Source organism: Cyprinus carpio, chromosome B6 (genome assembly GCF_018340385.1).
Source record: "Cyprinus carpio isolate SPL01 chromosome B6, ASM1834038v1, whole genome shotgun sequence".
NCBI classification, from domain to species: domain Eukaryota; kingdom Metazoa; phylum Chordata; class Actinopteri; order Cypriniformes; family Cyprinidae; genus Cyprinus; species Cyprinus carpio.
The window spans coordinates 9959378-9986604 of record NC_056602.1 but is presented as its reverse complement, the minus strand read 5'-3'; the positions used below and the strand labels follow the sequence as shown (position 1 = coordinate 9986604).

Below are 27227 nucleotides of genomic sequence, written 5' to 3'. Positions count from 1 at the left end.
GGTATCTTGCCCTGGCTCAAATCAAGTTACGCTAAATAATGAAGACTGTTTGTCTCCTTTTCCAAGAGATGTGCCATAATGAAAGGGGCAAATGGTCTCCAAAACACGGACTCCAACTCAGATGGCATTATTCTTCTGGAGCGGGAGGGTCGTAACCTAGGCGGCTGGCGGAAGGGAAGTGAGCCCAAAAGGTTCTGGCCAATTCCTCAATCTTGTCATAGCCAGCGTGAGAACGCACAACCCAAACCAAAAAGAAAAAAGACTGAAAACGCCAACTCACACACACTCACACTTTCCCCCTTTCTCCCTTGATTCAGCTATAAGCCAAGCAGAAAGGCAAAAAAGAGGTCAACACAAGAGATCTGAGAACAGATATTTATACAGAACATAAAAAAAAAAAAAAAAGTAACATTAGAATTCTTAGAATTATCACACATACAAAAATCATTTAATTTTTTTTCTTAAAAGAAATAACTTTTAGATTTTTAGCTTTGTTTAATATGACACCTTCAGCAATTATGGAATAAAAAGTTATATAACTAATACTTCCCCCCCAATCAGCACATTTTAGGACATTGTGGAACCCCATTGCACTTTACAGGATACAAATGAAATCAGAGAATTTAAAACTCACCTTGGTTTTCCACTGCCTCTGTAAGGAAAATAGAAGGACATTGAATATATAGTTATATATAGATGTAAAGAAAGCATAGATGTAACTCTTAATACTAGGAACCAATAAATGCAAATGAGATGTAATTAATATTTAATGTGTAAAGCTTAAATAGAATGTGGCACATCGGGTATAGGCAAGTGGACAGTAGCTGTATAACTTCTAAATTACTGTACTGACCTTAATTTTAGACTAATCATTTCATTCATGCACCACTCTGAAGAAAATTCATTTAAGTAATTTTATTCCTGAAACTGAATAGAGAGTAATTCATGTATATGTACAGTGCTCAGAGTGATTCTTAAGGTCTTGATTTAATGCCAAGGATATCACATTGTTAATGAGCTTCCATTTATCTGTTATCCTTGTACGTTACAGATTCTGTATGCACAGCTTCACAACTTGGTTTAAAAAAAGCAGAGCTGTCTGTTTCTGTAAGCAGTCCCGTGTTTGAGAGGAACAGTTGAGCTATTGTCTGTTCTCAACCTTCTGCCAGTTTTCTTTCAGAAGTTTCCGCATGTTTGACAAAGCCAGAATATTTCAGCTAAAAAGTGCCTCAAATCTGGTAGCCTTTAGCTGTTTTTACATTATTTCTGCCATCTTTGCAATTTTTATCTAGTTCACAAGAGCTATCAGAAGAATCCTTGAACTGAATGTAACAGCTCTTGAGAAAAAAAAAAGCCTGTCTATGAAACCTGTTTATAATGCATTATAAGAGTTTTTTAATGCATTATAATGCATACATAGTGCCTTACAAAAACCATATTGCATTGTTTAGATGCAAAAGGGATATCAGTAATCTTAAACTAGCTCAAACCGAAATTAATATTAGCCTCATAGAAAACACTCAAATATGAACAACCACCCCTGACCGCTATAAAGATAGTAATGTATTGTGCAGATCTTAAACAAGATCGAGTTATGAGAAAACACCAAGATATGAGAATTAAGAATTGTCTTAAGAATACCCATTAAATGCATTATAAATACAGGATTCATAGAAATTATTACCAAAATATCAGTGCACATTGAAAAATATAAAGTGAGTAATGGTGAAGATGTGAAGATGTATAAAAAAAAATGCATACACTATTATTCAGTGTTTGGGGTCAATTAGAATTTTTAAGAAAAAAAAATATAAACTCTTATTCAGCAAGAATTCATTAAATTGATCAAAAGTGACATTGCTAGAATTTTTTTTAAATAAATGTTATTTTGAAATTTCTTTCCTCAAAAATTTTAAGCAGTTTTAAAAATATGAACTATTTCAACATTGATAATAGTAAGAAATGTTTCTTGAACACTAAATCAACCCATTACAATTATTTCTGAATGACCATGTGAGACTGAAGACTGGAGTAATAAATGAGCTTTTTTAAATTGTAAGATTTCACAGTATTGCGGTTTTACATAAATAAAAAAATAATAAAAAAATCACACTGACACCAAACTTTGAAAGGTGATGTATACATCCCCAAATTGTCAGCTTTTCTTACCTGAGAGACAGAGCAGTCCAAGCCAAACCAAACACAGGAAGAGTGAGAAACACAGACGAAACATGGTCACCCACTGAAAGTAATAGCAACAGACTAAATATAAGGCTCTACAGTCATTTTAACCATTTTCAAACTTTAAAGTGATTCAAAAATAAAACATTTTGAAAAAAATAAAAAAAAAAAAATAAATAAATAAATAAAAAACAAAGATTGTATTAATATTAATAAGCTTACCTGCAGCAGATGTTCCTGAAGACTGGTGTGTCTTGGTGCCCAGTCCTTTAAGTAGAGCACCAAGTCTGAGCTGGAATGGTGTTGTTTACCTTTCACATGGACCTTTCATGTCATACCCTACATTTCTTTGCACGTTTACTCTGTACCTTTTTGTTTGCAGGAGATTCTCACACTTCTCTCCACAGCTGAAAGAATCCCTTGTTAAAGTAGAGGCCATACTGTCTAAGAATTCACAGACTGAAGAGATCTCAGAGAAGTCTTTTTCAGGGTTTCAACCTCTCTTTTTTAGAATGTTGTCTGTATGTGTGTCAGTTTCAAAGAAACATTCCACGTGGAAATATCTCGAACTAACACATTGTAACATGTTTTGTTGTTTTGTGTTGCACATAAAAAGTCTACTGAAAAGTAGATTTTAAACGTACGGAAAAGTAATTCTCTTAAAATAATGTGTCCCTTTAGGTCACCAAAGCACTCAAAGCACTTACAGAAAAAAAAAAAAAAAAAAAAAAAAAAAAAAACTATGACATGTCTACCTCCTGGAGAGTGTTCTTCACTTGGATAGATATTGTGAAAGGGGTTTTCTTTACTATGGAGAGGATTCTCCGATCATCCACCGCTGTTGTCCTCTGTGGAGGTCAAGGACTTTTTATGTTGCTGAGTTCACCAGTGCTTTCTTTCTTTTTCTTTCTTTTTTTTTTTCTCCCAGAATGTATCAAACTGTTGATTTGGCCACTCCTAATGTTCCGGCTATCTCTCTGGTGGATTTGTTTTGTTTTGGAAGCCTAACAATCGTCTGTTTCACCTGCATGTGAACATAATTTGACCTCATGATGTGGCTTCACATCAACAGCTTCCAAATGCAAATGGCACACTTAGAATCAACTCCAGATCTATTACCAGATATATAAGAGTCATTAAATGAAAAAAAATAAAAAAAAAAAAAAAGATAACAACAATAATAAAAATTCTTCTAGATGTGGCTATTTTTCAGGCAGGCAACACAATAAATGCAGGACATGGCAATTGATAACTAGATTATAATCTAATAATGCTTGTTAATAATATTAATGAAATGCCTGGTCATGTTCTGCTAGAGTTTTGATATTAGAGGTCCCTGGCTTGGCTTGAGAGACTGAGTGGGCGTCCCTGGGTTCCAAAATGTTTTCATCTTTTGACAAACCGTTTATAGCATAGTTTAATACGGCAAAAATACTTTAGCGCTCTCTAGTGAGCAGTACACGCAAGCACAAATACTTTATTGGAGGCTACTCATAATAGTATGCTACTAGTAGTAATAGTGCATAATATGCAAATAATTATACACACACACACACACACACACACAAACACACACAGTGTTGGGAAGGTTACTTTGGAAATGAAATAGGTTACAGATTACAAGAAGTTACCCTATTTAAACCTGAATTTTGTTCAGGTTTAATGTAATAAGTAGGGTAACTCTTTCATTTACTTTATTAAAGTAATGTAACTGATTACATTTGATTACTTTTTCTAATGTTTTCAACTGTTAACCATTTTCAAACAGGGTTAACCTTACAGTTTACTCAGAACTAATTACTGTCAGATTTTCAAAATTATTCATCACTTTTATGATTATAAAAATATAATTTTAAAGCACAGTCACCACAGAATCAGACTTTAAAACCTCTTTTAACTTTGAGATCATTGTGAGGTTAAATACACATTTAAAATCATAATAAGAAATAGTCTAATAGATATGATATTTTTGAAATCAAATATTTGCAGTTATGACAGGAAAACTGACATCTAATCTTAAAAAATAAAGCATATATATATCAACCCAAATAAATAAAATGATTATTGGATAAGTAAAAACACATCTAATTTGTGACTTGAACTGCCAGAAGTTTCACTTTTTTTCCACTGCAAATAGTCAAATAATCATATCCATTTCTGAGATGACAACTAGTCTCCTCTTAACAATGTATATTGTTTCATATTGCATGTTATTTCATATATATTTTTAATAGTAGGCGTATATCCAGTGCAGCATTCAAAACAATTGTATTCTTTTTTTTTTCTTTTAGCAAGAATGCATTAAGTTGATCAAAAGTAACAGTAAAGACATTTACAGTGCGTGCATAATTATTAGGCAGATTGATATTCTGATCATGTTTTTTTCCAAGCACATTATACCAATTCCAGACCACATCAATCTTAATAACTACTAATAATTTTGTATTTAATTATTTATAAGTGATATATAAGCATGGAAGTGAAAACCCCCTTATATTCAGGTGTGCATAATTATAGGCACATTTTCTTTTACTGATCAAATAAGCCAACGGAAAAATTTTTTTTTTTTAGATTTAACTCTGATTGAAAAGTTAAGACATGACCATTGCACAGCAAAATGCTCAATGGGTCAGCAGGGTCAGGAAAAAAAAAAAAAAAAAAAAAACCTTCTTCTAATGTGAAGAATTAGGTGTTAAACCATCAGAAACGATTTAGTCTCCAGCGCCACCATTTTCCAGAACTGCAACCTACCTGGAGTCTCCAAGATTAAAAGGGGTCAGACTCAGACTTTGCTTGGGTTAAAACAAATCCTAAGAAATGACCCTCACTTAATAAGAATAACATGCTGAAGTGTTGTGAAATACATAAAGACTAATTTTTTATAGGTTTTATGGACAGATAAGTTTAAAGTGACTCTTGAAGTACCAGCACCACATCCTCTTGTACCATGTGGTTCATTTTTAGTCAATCTCTTGCAGGAGAGTTTCAGGATGGAGAAGGACAAAAACTAATTCCCGAAACTTACTGCCAGATTCTGGAAGATAAATTCTTCAAACAGTGGCAAAAGAGGATGTGGTGCTGGTCCTTCAAGAGTCACTCTTAGTCCCTGTATAATGTTATGAACAATTTTTTAAGAACTTTATATTCTTTAAAAAATTCTGGGGAAAAAAAATAATCACAATAAGTTCCACAAATATTAAGCAGAAATATTTTAACAAAAAAACATTATTTCTTATACAAAGTAATCAGCACATTAAAATGTTTTCTAAAGGATTATGTAACACTGAAGACTGGAGTGATGGCTATTGGCTGCTGAAAATGTAGCTTTGCCACCATATGAATAAATTACATTTTAAAATATGTGACAACATTTTACATTACATTGTTTCTTATACTGTATTTTTTTTATCAAATAAATGCAGCCTCTGTGGGCATAAAGAGATTTCAAAACCCCTCAAATTTTTAACTATACATTACCAAGAAACAATAAAAAACACACAACTTTGTTATTATTCTTGCAAAATGTTTAATCAAACAAAACTTTTTTGCACAGCTATCATAGACGTGGAGCTCACTACATTGTCCTTGTCCGCAGCTTTTTTCCCCTCTCACGTTAAATAAACATGGTTTTAAATAACAATGCTCAGTAACATTCAGTTGTACCATACTTTTATAAAAGCTCAGAAACTAAAAGCTGAATGGACTCATTTTTTAAAGAGACCAAACAATTATTTTCTAATGGTGCCCTTTAGAAAAGTAACTTGAACAGTGTTTTGCTGTAATATGGAGGTCTATGCCAACACTTTAATGCTGATACAGATGTGTCAATCTGAATGAGGTGGATATATTTCTCATATATATATATATATTAGATGCGCAGTGCTTGAATGTGAAGGTGGCACATTTGGTTAAGCATCTACAAAACATTCATCTTATAAGACCCTCCTGTTGGCATTTCTCAGTTCATCCAGCAGGGGGCGACAAGTACCTGTCACCACTCTCTCTTTGGCAACTCCTATGTACTGTATATACAGTTTCCTGTAATTCCACTGCATCTGTATTTGTGCACTTGCCCTGTGATGACTTTATAAGTCGAAGCCTGTATCAGATAAAGGCTGTATCTGTTGGCTTTCTTATATCTCGATGTCGGCTAAGTGTGAACAGAAAATGAGCTGTCAGTCAAGTCCATGGGCAAGTACTTCATTTATCACTTGGAAAAGCCGATATTCATTAAGGTCAACCTCTCCAGGTGAAAAGAAGAGCTAAAGCAACATGGACACACATTGGCAGAAACAACATCATAATGTTAAATCCTGTGATTTTCCTGTGGGTTGGTATTCAATAAGTCCCCTGTTTTCTGGTGGGAAATGATGGGTAAGTAGGAGTTGCAGATCACTTGGCTCAGTATGAGGTCAGATCTGGTCTGGTCCAGTAAGGCCTGGTTGTAAGGCTCATTTGTGTGTGGAAGGTCACTGGAGGGGTTTGATAAGGTAAAGCTTCTCTCCATGTTCACTAGTGAAGATGGGAGCTTTTTTGTAGTGCTCTAACAGTTCATCTATAGTATTGAAGCGGCGTTGACCGATGCAGTAAACTCCATTCGACAGCTGCACTTTGAAATGTTTGTTCTTCCCGGCTGCTTTCAGAGACACTGAGAAATCACTCGGCTGTAGAGAAGGAGAGAGAAAGAAACAGAATTTTCGTTTAGTGAACTTCAGCCTACAGGTGGCGCCATAAGCCCTAGATTCCTGGCAGCTCCCCAGCATTGCACGGTTTTGGTGTCTTCCTTATTTAACAAAGCTGAATTAACTCATCAGCTGATTGACCTGAGCTGGGTGTACCGAATAAAGAAAATATCCCAAATATTAAGTTACAGTTTGAAAACAGCTGCTCTAGATTGAAAAGCATGTTTATTTCAATGACATATATTGTCTACAATAAAGAAATGCAACTCAACGTACTACTCATTTTATATGGTTAAAAAAAACTGAAAAGTTAAAAAATGAATGGCTCTAAAATGTTATGTAAAAAGTAATAAAACATTTTCCTTGTACATTAAATATGCAGGAATGTGCACTTCACTATCATTTATTTGCAAATGTTAAATGTACTTTTTACAAATATCCAAAATTTGTGCATATAATATATATATATATTTTTTTAAGTTGTCCACATGTCTAATATATAAAATATAAATAAAACAATTAGAATGAATGACTAAAATCCAGGTGATTTTGTCTGTAAAACTCTATAAACCGGTAATTGACCTTTAAACTGGAATAAAAGAAACCAGGGGAATAACTTTATTGCATTAGAGATGTCACATTGCTTACAGATGATTGTTCCAATACCCGTGTAAGCTCTCTGACCCAGAGCATAACCTGTCCCGGAGCAGGCTAGTTGTTTCTGGCGAATGGCAATAAACACCGGTAAAAGCTGAGCGACTTTCATAGTGCCGAGAACCCAAGGATGACAAACTAAACTATAACTTACAGTTATATTATATCAAATGACCAGTGTTATTTTAGTATTATTTATATACTATTGCAGTTCTTATTAATATCTGAATGAGCTTTTTTATACTTTCAGTTTTCATCATAGAAATGTTATATTTAAACTAATTTTGTTATATGCTTTTCACCATTTTATTTATTTTTATTTTATTTATTTTTTACATTCTTTGTTTAATTTATTTTTATTTCAGTTTCTGTTTTTATATTATTTCCAGCTCATAATTTTAGTGCTTCAATTTAAACATATTTCTGTTCTAATTTTTCATATAAGAGCCAAGCTAAAACACCAAGCAGATGTTTGACCATCGTTGAGGCACAGAATATACAGTACATGCTAGCTGCCCTGTAGTCTTTGTGATGTGTTCAAGCACAACCTTTTGGCCCAGATGCAGGCAATACAAGGTTTTCTTCACTGGCAGTTCTCTGATGTCGACTTGCTGTGTCACAGCCTTTATATTTATATTTCAGCTTTATTTAATTTATCAAAAATATTTTAAGAGTTTTATTTACCAATAATAGCCCTGCAAATGGCACCATGGACACAGCACTGCACAGCACTCAAGTGACTATTCACAGCTATTTAAAGCAGTTATCTGGTCACTGCATTTCGATTAGATCCAGATAAACACTAGACTCACAGAGGACTCGCTGTCTCGCACAAGGAAGTCTCCCTCCACCCCCCTCTCATTCAGTGCACACTCAGCCTGGTGCCGTGTCACGTTGCCATAGTACCAGTCCTTTCCGGCGAATTTCCCCGTGTGGGAGGGTCCCGTGTGGCTGTTCTGCTGGGAGGCTAATGGACCATCATTGAGCACAACCACATAGTTCTTTGGCACCAGACCCACCTGCCCACGGCAGTTCTTACACCGCCACCATTCTGGGTCATTCTCTGGCTTCTCCAGCACCTCCATCATCTCGCCCTTCTCAAAGTTCAGCTCTTCATCCGTGACGGAACTGAAAGGGTAGAGAGTCTGAACAGAGTGAAGGACTCTGGGGCCCTGACCGTTACTGAGGCCCGGCCTTGAGGAGAAGACAGCGGGAAGGTCGGCTGGCGTGTCCTCCACCTCTTCCTCCTGGACGTAGTTGGAAGGGAACCAGCCCACCTGACCGTTATAGCTGCCCCTCCACCAGCCGTCACTGCATTTCTCCATCACCATCAGCTGGGCTCCCTTCACCAGGCTGAGCTCATCCTCCCGCTCCGCATTGTAGGCAAACTTCACCACCGCTGGAGTGTTCAGGTCATATATTCGTTCTGCTCCGCCCCCGTTAGACGAGTACTCATCTGTGCTGGGTGTTGGAGAGGCTTCCCGTGTGCTCGTTTTGCGTTTCGTTTTTCCCAGGCCTGAGAGAGAAAAAGAGAGGTATTAGACATCAGACACAGTCATTATGTAAAACTCAAGCCTCTGAGCTCTGCTAATTTGAAGTAGGAGAGAAAGGGCAGGGATACTGATTAACACTGTAAATTCTTCAATACTAATCATTTCCTGCTGAAAGAAGACATGTGATATCATTACTGTGGCCTACCACATTTCCTCTTGTGACCTCTATTTGTCCTTTTTATCTTTTTCACATTCTTCAACCTCATCCATCACATCTCAAATCTCCATACACACACACACACACACACACACACATATACATACATTACCTTTCATAAGCTCATGGTCAGTAAGATTTTTGTTGTTTTCAAAAGAAGATTCTAATACTCAACAAGGCTGTAATAAAAATACAGTAAAACAGTAATATTTATAATAGCTATTTTCTATATTTAATATATTTTAGAATCATTTTTTCCTGTGTTGGCAAAGCTGAATTTTCAACAGTCATTACTCCAGCCAGTCTAGTGTCACATGATCTTTCAGAAAAAGGAGAGAAGAAAAAATAAAAAAGAGAAAGGCAGTCCACCCATATAGATATTTTTTCAAGTTCAAGTTGCTTTATTGGCATGACATTTAAATTATAGTATTGCCAAAATACTTTAAGTATATGCAAATAGAGAATATACTTACCCATCAAAGAAATAATAGAGAGAAAGAGAAAAAAATAACAGTCAGTATCTCTTGTAGTGATGTACTTGAGACAGACAAGAAGAAAGTGCTTCTTATCCTTGATTCAAATCACAGAGTCTGCATAATCACTGTATGCCCCCCCCCCTTCAATTAAATCAGAGCATAAGAGGAAATATTTGGCCCATTTCACACATCACACGTCTTTTAATAACAGCCTCAATTTTAAAAAATTGTTCTCGAGAATCTAATTTAAATGAGAAGGCGAACATATACTGTACATCTAAACAATGAATTATTTACATACATAGAAAGGAAGCAAAATCACAAACTGAACAAAAGAAGCTTTAAACTGCTTAAATCACCTGGATTCAGTCAGACATGAATAATAAGTGTTTTTGTGTGCCTGCATCACTGCATGTAAAACTTGCATGATACGTGTCTTTTTTCAAACAGTAGGTGAGTAGTCCAATATTTTATGTTGCTGCATAAATGGCTACATCACAAAATATCATGTTGATAAATAAGTTAACAGTGCTTGCACCAATGCTATACAGAGCCAATTGCTTAACACTGCAACCCGAAAAACTCAACAAAAAAAACAGAACAAAGAAACCAACCACAATGCTACATGTTCACACACATTAACAAACAATCACACACAACTGTACCCAGCAGTTTCCTTCCTGCAGCAGAAGATCCACACACCTGATTGCACACACTCATCTCACCACTGCCTTTCTCACTCAGTAAACAACACATACACACACACACACACACACACACACACACACTCTCTCTCTCTCTCTCTCTCTACCTCCACCCCTAAGCTCCCCCCACCATCTCAATACACACCTGCAGAGCATAGCAAATGACAATAACTTCTTCACTATACTATGAAAGAATAAAAAAAAGGGTGCAGGTGCTCAAGTTGTCTGCTCAACTGAGGAGAGAGAGTAGAGGTGGCCTAGTTTTAGAAGCGAAAAGCAGCATGATATACTATGTGTGTATTTTTTAAGTGTGTGTTGCAAGACAGGGATGCCAAGGATGATTGTGTACATTCACACATGTGTTTCCATTCAAATAAGGAGAAAATGTGTCTGGTGTTGTGCATTTCTAATGACTAGAAAAGAAAAAAAAAATGTTTTCTTCCCCCTCAAAATTTATTCTAAAAATGCATTTTAATAATTAAAACCTGCCAGCTTTAAACTTGGAACCAGGGTATTTATTAACTTACAGATCCACAAGAAAGAATGATGTGTACCCTTCTTCCTCATCTGATACTGCTTATCTATGTATAATATAATAAACAAGAACTCACATATAGACATACATCACGTCAGTGGCACTGTGTGTGAAAATGAACATGTGGCATGAGAGCGTGAGAAATGGCAATTGCGTGAGTCTCACGCTGAATGCATGGGAGTTAGTAGCAGCCCTGTAAATAGGAAAGGAAATTAAATATTCCATCAAAAGACATATGGGTTAATGAAATGAGGCTCATGTCTGAATTTATTACATGATAAATTAAACCTATCCGGTATGTTTTTAATTTCTGAATTCGAATAAATTTTGATATTTTAAGGAGTACTCATAGTTGGCCGGTACTCACCGGTACGCACTTCTATATCTTAATGTTTAGCGTACCGCCTCTTCTCACATGTTGGCAATACTTTGCCACTCATAGTTAAAGCATTAGCATCTGGGTTATTAGTAATGACACTATATAAATCACACTACGTGAATTATCTCTCATCTCAACAATGCACATGAATGCAGAGTTGGTCTGGTCAACACTATCTGCTATTGCCGATAAGGGCTTCCATTATTGTGCATATGTGCACACACACACACACACACACACACAGACACAATAGTATCATATCAGTTGTTTAGCAAATGATTCCTTTAGTGAATACATCTGTTGTACCAGCAATATATGCAAGTATTTTTTTTCCACTGTCAAAATTTCAAATGTGATGATTTGCACATGCCAGCCAGTGCACAAGAGAGTACCAACATTTTTCCCCACTTCAAGCTCTGAATTAAATTCACTTCATGTACAAACTGCTCATATCTGTAAATCAGTTTGAACGTGACACATGAACTAAAGGGCACATGATGAACATGTTCTGCTGAGTATATTGTTTGCTTATGGCAAGACAAGGAAGAATAGCAAACATTATTATGACTTTGTTGAGGAGGAAAACAAAAGCTGTTCTGTGAAATGTGAATGTCCCCTAAAATAACTTTTTACCACTGTAAATTAAACATTAATGTACAATTAATGGGAGCATGAAATTCATTTCAGGTACACATACTAACACACACCGGGACATGTACGTATGTGCACAAAAGGGTTTTTATTTTTTTTATTTTTTTTCTCTCTAGTTTAAAAGTGTGTGTAGGGGTTTTAGAAAACTTGCTTAAGCTACTATTGTTACTCAAATAATTGTTAAATGGCAGTGAGCTGCTGTTTTTGTGTAACTTTACCCAGCACTACCCAACTCATTGCAAAATGAACATGTCTATAATAATAATAATAAAAAAAAAAAATCTTGGTTCAGTGACAGATGACTCAAGATCTGGATCGATTCTGATTCTTGAATAAATTGTTTGGAGGTTTTAACCGATTTGACAGAAGCCGTTGTTGATGTAATCTGAAATTATTAATTAAAAAAGAAAACCTTATAAAGATGAATTTTTAATTTTCTGTGAAAATATATTTAATTAGCCCTTATTTTTCAAAAGTATAACAACAAATTATAGTGTTAAATAGTTTGGGACACGTGCAGACAGTTCACATGCTGAAAAGCTAATTTAGTTTGTTTTATTTCAAATTCTGAACTATGATTGGAGCTTTAAGGACAGCTAAACTTTTTATGTCCAAACTGAAATAAAATAACATTGTCCAGGCATTTATATATTTCTATTGTAGACTTATGGCTTATTGGGACTCAGATGCTCCAAGTTTTACTGAGGTATTAAAGTTGTCGTCGATTAATTAAAGAAACTGTACGTTGACTAAACTTTTGTTGTGTCAAATCATGTGATATGACTGCAGTTTTGGATGTCCCCATCTTTGATATTTACTGTTGCTATGGTTACAGGTCACAGTCACATATAGAATTCATACAATCTGCTACTTTTATGATATCATGGACTTGAACAGCAGTATTGTAGTCACTTTGGGTCGTGTGTTTGATGACAAACAAGATATCTGTTTATTCTTTAAAGTAAAACTATTAATACAGCAAAAATGATTGACTTGTTCAATTCCAAAAAAGGATTTTTCTGAAAAGAATCACATGTTCTTTGTTTCTTTCTATCTTTGTGTCACTGCTATTAATGGTGAGAGTGGCAAGTAAGACACAGCAATAAAAGGTAAAAATTAAAAAATCAGAGTATATATCTGAGTAACAGAGTATATATCTGAACATGTACTCTGTTTCTTTCTTTGCATAATTCTTTCCATCTGAGCCATCACAATGGCAGAATTGGTAAAAAAAAAAAATAAACATAAATAAATAAATAAAAAAGTCATATGACAGCAATGAAAGGTAAGACCAATCTCAAAGTTTGAATCCATCAAAAAACTATTACATTCTGTAAAATCATTATATTTATGAGTATATTCTTTGTGTATTTCTTTGCATGACTCTTTCCAACTACATGCCACAGTTTGAGTCATCACAATGGCAAATGTAAGAAAGATGTGACAGCAACAAAAGGCAAGCCCAATCTAAATGTTTTATATGAGAATACATAAAAAATTATTAACTATCAATCATATATTCTGGAAAATCGCTGTATTTCTGAACATATTATTTTCTTTTCCTTTCTTTGCATTAGTCTTTCTATCTACATGCCATGGTTGGAGGTGCCATAATGGTGAATATGGTAGGAAAAATTATGTGACAGCAACAAAAAGAAAACCTGTATTGACTTGTGTTAAACTGCAACATTAATCTTTTTATATAATAAAATAAAATCATATCATAACATAACATTCTCTTCCTTTTCATGACCATGACTCATTTTAAATACATGACTTAGTTTGAGCAGTCACAATGGCAAAAATTGTGACATCAAAAACCTGCATTAGCTTGTATTAATGTACAACAAATCTTTTATTCCGAAAATCAATGTATTTCTCAACATATTCATCTGTTTCTATCTTTGCATGTCTCTTTCCAACTACATGCCACGGTTTGAGCCATCATAATGGTGAATATGGTAAGAAAGATTATCTGACAACATCACACACACACACACACAAAACATGAATCTTTTATCATGGAAAGTCACTCTATTTCTTAATATGTTCATGTGCTTCTTTTTGGTATGACTCTTTCCAATTACATGTCATGTTTTGAGCCGTCACAGAGGTAAATAATGGTAAGTTCATAGGACAGCAATAAACAGTACTCACCAATACACAGTACCAGCACTTCTATATATTTGAATCTTTAGCATACCTTAACTTTAGCTTGCGTACCGCCACTTTTTACATGTTGCCGATACGTACAGTAGCTACTCAGAGTTAAAGCATGAGTGTCTAGGTGATTAGCAATGACAATATATAAATCAAACTACCCAGGAGAGAGCACTATTATCTCTTATCTCGACAATGCACATAAAAGCAGTTAGTCTAGTCTTCCCTATTGCTATCTCTGCTATCGCTTATGAGGACTTCTATACTTCCATTATCACATATGTGCACACACAAAACAGTATCAAATCAGCTGTTTGGTAAATGGTTCCTTATGTTGTACCAGCAATGAAAACCATAAAGTCACATTAAAACAGGAGGAAAAGATGATATTTAGAGGCAAGATTAGTTCAGGATTTTATTTATTAGCACTAATAACAAACAGGAAGTTGTTCTCCTCAGGTATGATGATCCCAGTGCTTCATTAAAATAGTGATGTTCTTTATTAGCATACTACGACATGAGAAAGTACTGGCCTAAAACAAGAAAAAAAAAAAGTAAGTGGGAATCCTCTAAAGACAGCAGCTTTGAGGCTTTAAGGTCAAAGTTTTCCACAGAAACAGTTTCTCAGGACAGCAGGATGCAACTCTTTACAGCTGGATGTTGGGGTTGCACTAAAACCAGTGTGAAACATCTGTGATTTATGCGAAACAAAATACATAGTCTGTCAAGCTCAAAGTTAAAAATTAGGAAAGGTGTTTCAGTTAGACGAAGCGTCATGCATCATCACAACACTCCTGGTAACAAACATTAGACTGTTTAGGGTTGGTTGGGGAGACTGAGTCATTCTACTGCTGTTTACACGCAAAACAATGATCAAGCCTTTCATTCATATGCCCGTCTGTGATTTCATTGGCTGCTAAACATTCAAACTTGAAAGAACAGCATGTCATGTTTTCTCAACTCACATCATCTGGTAGGCTTTTCCAAACGGGTGAATTATTCACAATCATGCCACACCAGAAAAATGTAACACTTGTCACACAAGATGGTTTGAACAGCACAACTGGTTGATTTTTCTAGAATTTTCTTCAAATATCAGTGCTAAGTGTTAAGGTACTGTGTCATGCACAATGTTAAAGGGTGTGTTTAGGGGAAGAAGAGGCAAGCCACCAATCACACATGTCCAAACCGGGGTCTAGACAAGAACAAACCTCTCTTGCAACAGAAGAGAACACGGGTGGGAAAATTAACCTTCACCTCAGGCTGTTTTCACAATACTTATAACTGTGATGTTATTTATGACAAAGTGTGCCGTTTTTCATCAAGAATGTGCAAGAAAACAGAGCTTTTTCAAACATACTAAAATTAAACCAAAACCAGATTTTGACTCCAAGGCCACACATTGTTTCTAACAATGTAGGCTAAAAGAGTAGGCTCCCCTGGTTCATGTGCAGTAATGTAATGTTTTCGATATAACTTGAAATAACTTGAGCAAATAAAATATTGTGAACCAAACATCAGAGCGCCCGTCTCTGTGTCTCCGTTGGAACGTGACTGAAGTACAAAGCCTATTTACATGATAAATAATAGTTTAGCATTTGGATACATCACAGATATGGAAATATTATGGATTATTTTGATTTGTGCCAAATGAGAGAGGTAGGATACACAAGCACAAAGCTCAATTTTGCAAACAGTTGAGTGTGCAAGCCTTAAAGTATCATCTTTGTCAGTGAGAGACGCGTTCAGAATCAGCACATGTTCACTGGTATCGGAACACCCTTTCACCATTTTTATCACTCCGCTTCCAGTATTTCTCTCAGCGAGTGTCATGGTGTACATCCATATCCACTTAAATTTTAAAATAATACTGTTTTCTCATTAACATGTCACTCCAGGTTGGACATCAATAAAATCAAATGTCATTGGTTATCATGAGTATTATGAACATTCATCACTGATGTCAAATCTCCTGCAACACATCTTGACATATATTTGAATATACATAAATACAACTTACAAATAATAATTGCAGTGAACAGCTTCACAGACAATTTCTCTCTGTTTGCATAAAACTATCATTAATCCTTAAAGTGATGTTTTTCTCTTTTTTTCCCCCTTCCCATCAGTTGTCCCCTTTCACTGTAATTGCATTGGAAAGGGCTGCACAATCATTCTTCAAATTTTCTTTATTTATGCTTCATGGAAGAAAGTAAGTCATACAGCTTTGGAACAACATGGTTGTGAATAGTGATGACAATTTTCACTGTCTTTAATTTCTTTCTCTACAGAGCTCACAAACTTTTCTCATTCAGAGAAAATTAAATCTTTTACACTGTCACTGATAAGAAAAAAGACTGAGGGAAAGAGCAAAAAATAGGGAGAGCAAGACAGATGAAGGCTGCCAGAGAAAGGGTAACCTTGTCACAATGGATGAGCAGAGGGGAGGTAACCTTGACAACTGCAAATTGTGTGCAGGGATGAAGGCAGGAGCTGTATGCATGAGCGGCATTGACTGAATGACCTCAAACATGAGCAGAGATGAGATTATGAGGCCAGCAGGTGAAAAACACCAATACACCAGCACATCCGTGTGTGTATGTGTGTGTGTGTGAGAGAGAGAGAGAGAGAGAGAATGAGCAATAGAGAAACGAGCACGTACACCTAATTTATGTAGCCCATAAACACACCTGAGTCTCACCTCACAGACGGCAGATGAGCACATTTATCAAAGCACACTGAAAGAACAAAGAGCCTGTGAGAGAGCTGTCCTTACTCTGTCCACCCAGGATCGATAGGCCAATAGACTGGGGAAGAGGATGTGCTTTTAAAACATGACACCCGAGGCCAAGGATTGAGGCTGCCTGTATGGTCATGACAGCTTTTGACTCCCTTTCAGTGCCAAGTAAAAGAGGCATTGGAAGTGGCAGAATGTACAGTGTATTTTTGTTGAAGGGAAAGTGACAGAATAAAAAAACTTCATTATTTACTCATCTTCCTGCCAATCTAAATCCTTATTGTTTTATTTATTTAATTACTCAGACACCACTTTAAAAAATAAACAAATAAAAAAAATGACAGTTAATTTGAAAGAAAAAGCTAAAAAAAAACTGATGAACAATAAAAACATTCACAGTCAACAAGAATCTTGCCTTTAAAACAAAAACTTGTGCATTTAAAGCTGCAAATGATATAACTAAAGCATCCATTGGTGTGTGGATGCTAATACAGTTAATATTATAGTTATCATTCTTTGAGACCAAGCGATAATCTGGGATTACGTATATCTTTCTCAATGACAAAAATGTGATAATCTTGGGCTTCATATCGTGTGAGGCTCGAACCCAGAACTTTAGTTACTAACCCAGACCTTCAACCACAACACCACACCAGCTCTACCATGCTAAAGCTTCATGAACATCTCTAAACAATATAAAAAAATATTAACTGTATACAATGAAGTCCTGGGTTGCATTTTCTTAAGACGGACAGGCTCTAATCTAAGAGTGATTTTAAACTGCAACATGTTCTCGTTCAGAGAAGGTCTGCTAATACCAAATGAACCAAAAGCCAACCAAGAGCCATCAAAACAGCTATTTAACAATGATGTTAAATGTACAAGCAACAGTAACACAGCCAATAGAGTCTCACTGCAGAGGTTCTCGCCCTCCTTCCTCCCATTTCCTGTCTTCAACTCCATGCAGGGATTCATGTGTCAGTAATTAGGCGTAGCATGAAACGTGCTTCATAAGGAAAGTGAGGGAGGGGAGAAAAGGATGTTCTAGAGAGGTTAAGGTCAAAGAGGCAGAGAGCTGAGGCCCATTTAGCCTTACAGGGAAGGGGTGGTGCAGTGTGTGTGTGTGCGTGCGTGCGTCTATTTGTGATTTGGACATCTTGTAAATAGCTGTCAGCAGGAAAGTAAAATGGAGTGGAGGATGCTCCTAATTGCTCTTTCTGTCTCAGAAAGCGATGATTTTTGCACTCTACAAACATCTCTGTCTTTGTGTAGGTGTCTTGATTGCTGCCAAATCCCCCACCTATCTGAATTCTACCTGCGGCTGCAAGCCATACGCTACTGATCAAAAGTTTGGAATTATTAAAGATTTTTTAATGTTTTTGAAAGAAGTCTTTAAAAGGCTGCATCTATTTGATCAAAAATTCTATAAAAATTGCGAAAGTATATTAAAATATAAAAGAAGAGTTATTTTTGAATATATTTTAAAATGTAATTTATTCTTGTGGTGGCAAAGCTGAATTTTCAGCAGCCATTACTTTAGTCTTCAGTGTCATATGATCCTTCAGAAATCATTCTAGTGTGCTGATTTGGTGCTCAAAACAACATTTTGTATTATCAATTTTTGAAAGCAGGTTGGCTGATTTTTTATATTTTTGTTGAATCCAAAAAAAAAAAAAAAGATATCTAACTTAGCACTTAAATGCATTAAACTGGTAAGTGGCAGTGCATATATTTATCACGTTCAAAACATTTCTATTTTAAATAAACACTGTTCTTTTGAACTTTCTTAATCCAAAAAATAAATAAATAATGAGAAACATTTCTTGAACACCAAATTACGCATTAAATTAAAATGACTGCAGAAGGATCATATAACAATGAAGACTGAAAAAAGGAATAAATCATATTTTAAATTATATTAAAATAGAAAGCAGTTCTATTTAATTTGTAATATTTCAAATGGTTTTACGGTATTTTAGATTTAAAAAATATAATACGCAAAATATAAAAAATCTTAATGATTCCAAACTGACTGGTAGTTTACATGAGCCTTAAAACACAAATTAAATCAACAGTCTCTCCATTTCAATTTAATTTACCCATGAAATGTGCTTACTTAAACCACCATGTCGATAGGAAGATTAAACAGGACGTCGAGGAAAAGACGCAACTGCCATTAGCACGGCTCATTTCCTACCATCTGCATTTTAACTGCCTTTAGCTTGTTCATCCCAGGTGGTTAAAGCATAAGTGTGACACAGAAGAATCTCCACCACAATAACAACAATAACCACCCTGCTACTATAAAAACAAAACCACTGTCTGGAACAAAGCAAGGGCATCATGAGTGAGGTTGACACCTCTTGGATATCAACACATGGTTTTGGAAATAACAGCCTAACAGCTCTATGGCAAACCACAGACCCATTAAACCCAAAGGTCAAAAAGAAGTCAGAACTGTGTGATTGGCACTGAAAATTCTGGGACACATTAGTCTCACTGCAGCCAGGAGAGCTGAGGCTGACTCCTCCGAACATACACACATTCAATACGCTCCAAGACACAGCTGATCGATCGGTTCACCTCTCTCCCTTGTGTGATTAACGGCTGGGAAACTAATTAGCTTTTACAACGAAAGCCTTTAAATTAGTGCTTCCTGCTTACACACCCTTGATGATGAAGGTCATTTGTTTTTGTTTTTGCTTTTATGAAGGCTTTGAATTTCTCACATGTCAGAGGAATGGAACCATCCTGAATCATATAGTTAATGGAAAAATAAATAAATAAAAGAAAAATGGAAAAGAAAAAAAGCAGTTTGGATTTTTCTTATTTTTAAGAAAAAATCCTCAGTGCTTATTAGTATCTGAAAAAGTCATGTGGTGGAACCAATATACAGAAACAAACAAAACAGGAAATTATATTATCATGCAAACCCCTGCAGACACCCATGACTGCTTGTCAAGGTCAATAAATCTCTTAAAATATTAACCTTTTCATGTCAAGGAAAGGACAGTTGATAGAAACTACACTACCATTTAAAAGTTTGTGGTAAGTAAAAAATTGTTTTTTAAAGTTTTTGTAAGAAGTTCTCACCAAAGCTGCATTTATTTGATCAAAAACACCGTAAAAACACAATAGGGTAAAATATTTCAAATAAATGTTTCTATACATCATTTTAATATTCTGATTTGGTGCCGATTTTTTTTTTTTTAAACAATATCGATAGGTTCAATGTTGCCCTGCTTAACTTTTTTTGGAACACAGTTTATTTAAACTAGAAATCTTCTGTAACATTATAAATGTCGCACGCTCTATTCTAATTCTATTCTCTAATTCTAAAAAAAAATAAAATAAACTTGCACTCATTTAATTTACTAACTGCTTGTTTTCTTAAAAAAAAACTAACACTAGCTTCTCTAATCTTTTTGTATTCTATGTTTTCTTTTTATTTATTATACAATTAACAAAAGCAAAAAAAGGCCTCTAACACTAGCATGCTCTATTCTTTTTCTATTCTATCTGTTTTCTTTTTATTTATTATACAATAAAAAAACCCTTGCTACGTGTACTGCGTTAAGCTAACTGAGACTTGTTAAAGCACTTGCATATCTTTGCTCTCTTGTTGATTTTGATTGCTTCCATTGTCCTCATTTGTAAGTCGCTTTGGATAAAAGCGTCTGCTAAATGACTAAATGTAAATGTGTTTACTGTCACTTTTGATCAATTCGATGTATCTTTACGGAATAAAAATATCAATTTCATACTTTTGTATAGCAGTGCATATTTTGGAATATAATATTTAAGATGTGTACACACATTTACTTGAGCTGTAAAAAAAAAAATTACTTTTCACTTAAAATATTTAGTCTTTAAATTGAAACTATTCTTGAAAATAGTTTTTCAAAACAAAAAGAAACTGCCACAAATCCAGAGTATCTGACATGAACAAGAGTATTTCTAAGCATCTTATTTGTCATTGTTTCAGGATATTTTCAAAATTTTACGCATCCATCACCCTGACATTACTGGATAACCCCTTATTAAAAGAAATCAAAATATACAAGTCTCTTACCAAGTGTATCTTTGAGATTTTTCACCAGAGAGCCTTTCTTTAGACTGTTCTTGCGTTCGACGTAATTGGAAGGGACATAGCCCGTTCTGTTGGATGCATTTCGTACTCGCCACCACGTTTTTGAATCATCCAGGAGCCACAAGCGCTCATTTTTCCTAATGTCAAGTTCCTGGTCTTGCTGTGCCGTATAGTCCCACTTGGCAATAACAATCACCTCCTCTGACATCTTTCATGGAGTCCCTCTGCAATGTAAATAAAAGAAGAATTTAGAATCCTCGTCTGTCCCAAAACACAAAGTACAAAAAAAGTGTGTACATGCCATAAAAACAGCAGATTGCCAGGAGTCAAGATGAATGACTTTTTAATAGGCTAAAGGAGATTCTGGACTCCTGAAAACCCATGTAGATAACCTCTCTAGACGCTGTGAGGTAAAGCTGGTTTCTGAACAAACAGCTCTAAATGTGAGAGTCTCTCTCTCTCTCTCTCTCACACACACACACACACACACAACACAACACAAGGGCTACATTTACACACACCCCCACTAACAGCAGCCTTGGCCCTCAAACAGCTTTTAAAGCCTCCCCTTTTCACCTTCCCATCTTAAACACAGTAAATTATTCAGCAGATACACTGAAGGAGAAAAAAAGAGAGACATATTGAAAGAAAAGAAGAAAGTGGAATAATATAATAACAAAATAATAAAAAAAAAAAAAAAAAAACAAACCAATGTAAAAAAACAGAGCAAACCACATAAGCAGGTTGAACAAAGAAAGTAAAAAAAGATAATATCCCACAACATGGCTACAAGTAAAAAAAAAAAGAGAAAACGAGACAAATGAAAAATGATGACAGAGAAAAATGAAAATCCTGTCATCATTTCCTCACTCTCATGTCATTCCAATGACTTTTGATCATCTTTGGAAAACAAATAAAGATACTTTTAAATCGAATTTTTGTCAATACATAGAAGGTCTGCATGATCAACATATTCAAGCTTCAAAAAGCACATAAAAACACATAAAAGTTATCCATATGTAAATGAAGCACAAACATGCATGCTTAATAACGCAAGGAGAAAAACCTCACTGACTCTCGAGCATCAAGTATGAATATATAATGTAAATGACTGACAAGTTTGAGAGTAAGTAAATGACAATTTTCCTTTTTGGGTCAATTATCCATTTAAAAAAAAAATCATATCAAAATTATATTGGAATTTTTGTGGCTGTATTTGTGTCTGTTAGCCCTAAGGACTTAAAAATGTACAGTATTACACAATAGATTTCATAAAGTGTTACATAACCTAAATATCATAGCGTTACTTCTTTAAATTTATCTTTGATGTAAAGATTCTTGTATTGCAAAAAATGAATGTTCACATGACAGTTTACATTAAACTATCTTCTGCTGTTACAAATTTCTAATTACAACAAGAGCACAACAAAAAAAAAACACTTTTTCTGATCCTAGATTGATTCTTTGCAAAGAATGAGAAAAAATATTTCAGTTGTATTTTTCTATACGCTGCTGTATGCTAAAGCATTTCTCAAACATTAGTACTGTTAAATCACCAGAGACTGCATTTTAATAATATACCATATATTCACTTAAATGTGCATTTACTGGATTCATGTTTCAGCTCAAAGTGTTTCTAACCGTCGTTTTTTGAAGCTGCATGAATGGAAACACTGCATAATTCCAGTTTCTAGGTTAATAAATTCGGTTTTGCAAAAAAAAAATTTTTTTTTGCAGTGATCAGAATGCTGTCTTGAATAAGCATGCTGATTATTAAGTAGCAAATCATTCTACAATAAGTCATGGTCCATGACTTCACTATAAGCCTACTGGCCTAAACTTCCTCTTTCAATGAAACACATAAACGCAAGCTACTTCATGTGGGCTTTAAAACAAGCGCTCATGAAACCTCCCTGTGTTTGTGAATGTGAGTAAGAGTGTGAGGGAGTGTGTCAGTGAAAGGGGCTTTATTGGACTATGATTGTGCTGTGACAGTGATGTTTCCTGCTCCAGGGACACTCAGTATGTTGCCGTCCAATAACTCTGACAGCTGCCACACACAAACACAGTTTGTGCCGGTAAGCAGAGGACAGAGAACACTTCATGATACTGTACACAAACACTGGCCACTTTATCCACTTTTCATTAAACCGCCCCTGCACACTTTATCAGTGAGAGTAGAGTCACGCAGCAGGCTCCATTATTCCTAATGCAAACACAAACAGACGAAAAGCAAGTGTGTTTAAACGGTAGGCTGCCCGTATCACCACATTACAGGTCTTTTTAACTACTCTTAGATTCAGATACGAAATGACAGCTTACAAAAAGCAGCAAGCCTCAGGTATGGCTATAAACCACTACTTTAGAAGTTTAGGAGCAAGCAAACACAACAGTCATCATTCAAAACTGCTGCCAGATCTCCAAGTTCCACTCTCTCTTGTCCCCAGTGGAGTAGGGAAACTTGTCAACTCACAGATAAAGCTGTCACATGTGTCAACACTGGCTGATACAATTACAGTGACTGCCTGATGGCCAGCATTTTAAACAGCAAGGGATAAAATCTCCTCTTTAATAAACATGCAGGTCTCCTCCTAGATCTTTCCATTCCTTGTGTGGTGTTGAAAGAGAAACAGGCTCCGAGTACAGAGATCCTGTCACTCTTACACTCACCTGTCAAAGTCATAAAAAAAATCCTTCCAAACACATGGGGTCTGGTTAAACAGAATGACATTTAGTGCTTACAATGCAAGCATTATATCCCTGTTAATTAAAGGGATACTCCACCCCAAAAACAAAAACATTTTGTTCATTAATCACTTATCCCCATGTCGTTCCAAATCCATAAAAGCTTGTTCATCTTCGGAACACAATTAAGATATTTCTGATGAAAACCGGGAGGCTTGTGACTGTCCCATTGACTGCCAAGTAAATTGCACTGTCAAGGTCCAGAAAAGTATGAAAGACATCATCGGAATAATCCATCTGCAATCAGTGGTTCAACCGTAATGTTATTTCAGTCAGGACCACATGTTAATGTCAGAATATTGTAGAGGTCTTGAACTTATGTTTGGCGGCAGGCTTTGCTCTGAAGGGTTCAGATTCTGAGCTATCTGTAGGCAAAACCTCACTGAGGTTTGAAACCCCCTGAAACAATTTCCATATATTTTTATATGCACAGTAATACCAGTAGAGTATCTCTGTACTGTGAAAATATTGAATAATCTGAGCAATATGAGCTGGATAGATGATATATCTCCATGGGCGAGCAGTTAGGTGATCATGTATCTGTGTAGGAGGAGTTGGGGATGGAGAGGTAAGTGCGTGTCTGTGCGACAGACTATGGCAAGCGTTATAAATAATATTAATAAATAACTTATAATTGTAGTGGGCGCTAGTGAGCATCAGCTGATGCTTCAGTCATGCCGTGTTCTGACCTCGAACTATCGCTTGAGCTCCATGTCGTCACTCAAACTTCATGAAGCAAAGCAATGAGGAATACTTTTTTGTACATGAAGGGAAAACAAAAATAACAACTTTATTCAACTCTCGCGTCTCCTCCCTGTCTGTGTCTCCAAATCACCGTAGCGCCATTTTGGAGAACATCCGCTGGACGCAAGCAGTGTACGCTCTTCTGTGTCAGCCACACCACACGGATGCGCTGTTTTTGTTCAAATCAAAGTGTAAATACTACATGTAGGTCCTAAACGTACTATAATCTTGTGTCGGCGGCTGACACAGAAAAGCATACGCTGCTTGCATCCAGTGGTACGACTCTCCAAAATGTCGCTCCGGTGATGCGGAGAGACACAAAGGAGAAGAATTGTTGAATAAAGTTGTTATTTTTGTCTTTCACACTTTTCTGGACCTTGACGGTGTAACTTACGAGGCAGTCAGAAGCCTCCCAGTTTTCATCCAAAATATCTCAATTGTGTTCCGAAGACGAACTAAGCTTTTACGGGTTTGGAACGACATGGGGGTAAGTGATTAATGACAAAATTTTCATTTTGGGGTGGAGTAACCCTTTAACCATGGTGCTAAGCTCATACAGCCACATTGTGTAAATTCATAATCTGGTTATGCAACATGATTATTAATCAAAAAAAAACCATTCAAAAAAATCAATAATAAAGAATTGGAGTGGTTAAAAAGCAATCTCTATAACCACTAAATATAGTGCTAATGGCTGACTAGGAAGGGCAGGGATAAGCACATGATTTCAAATGATGTTACTACACAAGTACCATGACCATGAGTGAACACACATGCTTCAGTGAATCATGACTGAAACTACTGAATAATCCCTGTCAATATTAGGAAATGCATTTGTGGGTAGATGTATGCATTGTCTTTTCTTTAAGTACTTAAAAGCAATAATAATTTTTTTCATAAAATCAATTAGAGATGCTTTTTATTATTAGAATTTAATGAAATGGAATCCAGAAAATTTATGGAAAACAGAACTTGGTGAAAATAAAATTGAATTTGAGGGAGGAAAATAATTTTTTAGAGCCTTAAAAATTTTGTTTTTGTTAATCTTTTAAAAATTATTATTATTATTATTTTCTAGCTAACTAACAAACTATGAAAATTAGCTGTATCCCATTTCAGGGGCAGCATCCTTGACTTAAAGGTTAAAGGCAACAAGTTTGAATCCCGTGGAATCATTGTTCACCTAATGTTTTGTAACAATGTGTGTACCCAAAACTATTGCAGGCTAAAATTATTAAACAGCCCACCTATTGTACTGTTTCAGTCAAATATTTTTGGTTGCCTGACATATCTTTGTGCACACATTGTTTTGCATCACCGACCTAGTATTTCCTAAGTTATCCAGTAGCAGATCAGAGAGGCATGCTTGGGAGCTTTGGTTTCATCATTCTCGTTTTCCGCAGATGTCCCTTCCAGTGGCAGCTGGCCGATGAAATCAACTGAGCTGAACATCTCAAGAGCACTTGAATTTCCTCTAACAAAAGGTGTGTGCCAGTCCCAGAGCTTCAGAAATCACAGCCGCTCTTCAACAAGGGTCGTTGGGCAGCTCATCTCTCTCTAAACCCTGTTCTTGTCTCAATGTCCTTTATAGTGCACATGCTGCTGAAACCCACCATAAATCACTTTCACCTTGAACTGTTGAAATATCTAATGAAAAAACAGATTAAAGCATGGCAGAATAAGAAGAGATTATCCTACTACCCGAGATGAAAAGAGTTTCACTGTCCTTGTCCATTTAGTTCGCCCCTCCTTATGTGCACTGTGGAGTGTGGCATTGCATAGCAACCAAATTGCTTTTCGCTTTAGAAGAGAGAGACGCGTTAGATAGATAGAGGACACACAGTCCCAGATGCCTTTTTGGCAGTAAATGCTTCAGCACCCCATCTACATCTGCAAGACTCACACCAACCACGCAGCCACACTCTAATAACCCATCTAATAAAACCAGTAACTCTAAGCTCTTAGCGTCACCGTCTTCATCTCCCACTGCCATTATCCTAAACACGAGGTCACGTTAATGCTTTCCATCGTCTTTATCTCTTTATGACCGGAAGTCCAGAATTGCCCAGAACTAGGGTTATAAGCTAAGGGATATTACATACAAACTTTCACGTTCTCTACCTTTGTCGAGGGATTCTCCTGATTAATAAGTAAAAAATTTCAGTAAGAATTTGAAACCCACTAGGTCCCATATCAGCGAACAAACAATATAAACCTATAACAACATAGTACAGTCTAATAAAATATCTAGAATATACTTGAATAAAAACTTAAACTATTTTTTTTTTATTATGCAATTTTTATACTATATATATTATAGATCTATTATTTAGAATATAGATATATATATATATATATATTAATATATCTTAGAGATATATATATATCTACCTGTGTGTTTATGTATGTTTAGACCCCTTTCTTTGTTCATTCATATTTGTGTAATTTGTGTCTGTTATGACTGTAACTTGTGTATCTGGCTTTTTTTTTCAGATGCTCAGGCGCGTCCCAGTTGCCCCTTGTGACTGTGCACTCTATTGTACCCCAGTTTTCTGGGAAAGCCTTGACCCTGAAGGGAAGAAGGGATCAAGAGATAGGAAAAACCAGAGGACAGGAGGGGTAGAGTGAAGGCCCACGGGCCAGCTGTGGGCACCCACAGGAAGGTCAGAAAAGGTTGACCTTAAAGTTATAGTTCCCCCAAGAAATGAAAATGTCTGGTTTCGCTTTACTCCCCTTTATATTGTGACAACCCCTATGGCCCTCCCTTTTTCCATGAAAA

General features: G+C 35.8%; 1 protein-coding gene and 1 long non-coding RNA gene across 4 annotated transcripts in view; both read right to left on the bottom strand.

The window, feature by feature from the left end:
- Positions 1–297: 297 nt before the first annotated feature.
- LOC122137551 lies at positions 298–2659 on the bottom strand. Its single transcript, XR_006154941.1, has 4 exons — positions 2404–2659; positions 2170–2242; positions 635–652; positions 298–317 (listed from the first exon to the last, which is right to left on the bottom strand). It is a non-coding gene; the product is annotated as an uncharacterized LOC122137551 (long non-coding RNA).
- Positions 2660–5681: 3022 nt separating this feature from the next.
- Positions 5682–27227, bottom strand: part of LOC109054742 (cytoplasmic protein NCK2-like) — a 43839-nt gene continuing 22293 nt past the window's right edge. The window contains exons 1-4 of one of the 3 annotated variants that reach the window (XM_042725636.1): positions 21261–21373; positions 20942–21183; positions 8330–9033; positions 5682–6845 (exon numbers count right to left, since the gene is read on the bottom strand). In XM_042725636.1, the coding sequence (XP_042581570.1) occupies positions 6651–6845; positions 8330–9033; positions 20942–21167 (1125 nt within the window). In that variant the 5' untranslated portion in view covers positions 21168–21183; positions 21261–21373 and the 3' untranslated portion in view covers positions 5682–6650. Of the gene's footprint in view, positions 6846–8329; positions 9034–20941; positions 21184–21260; positions 21374–27227 lie in introns of those variants that run through there. The other 2 variants (XM_042725637.1, XM_042725635.1) reach the window with 2 other exon arrangements.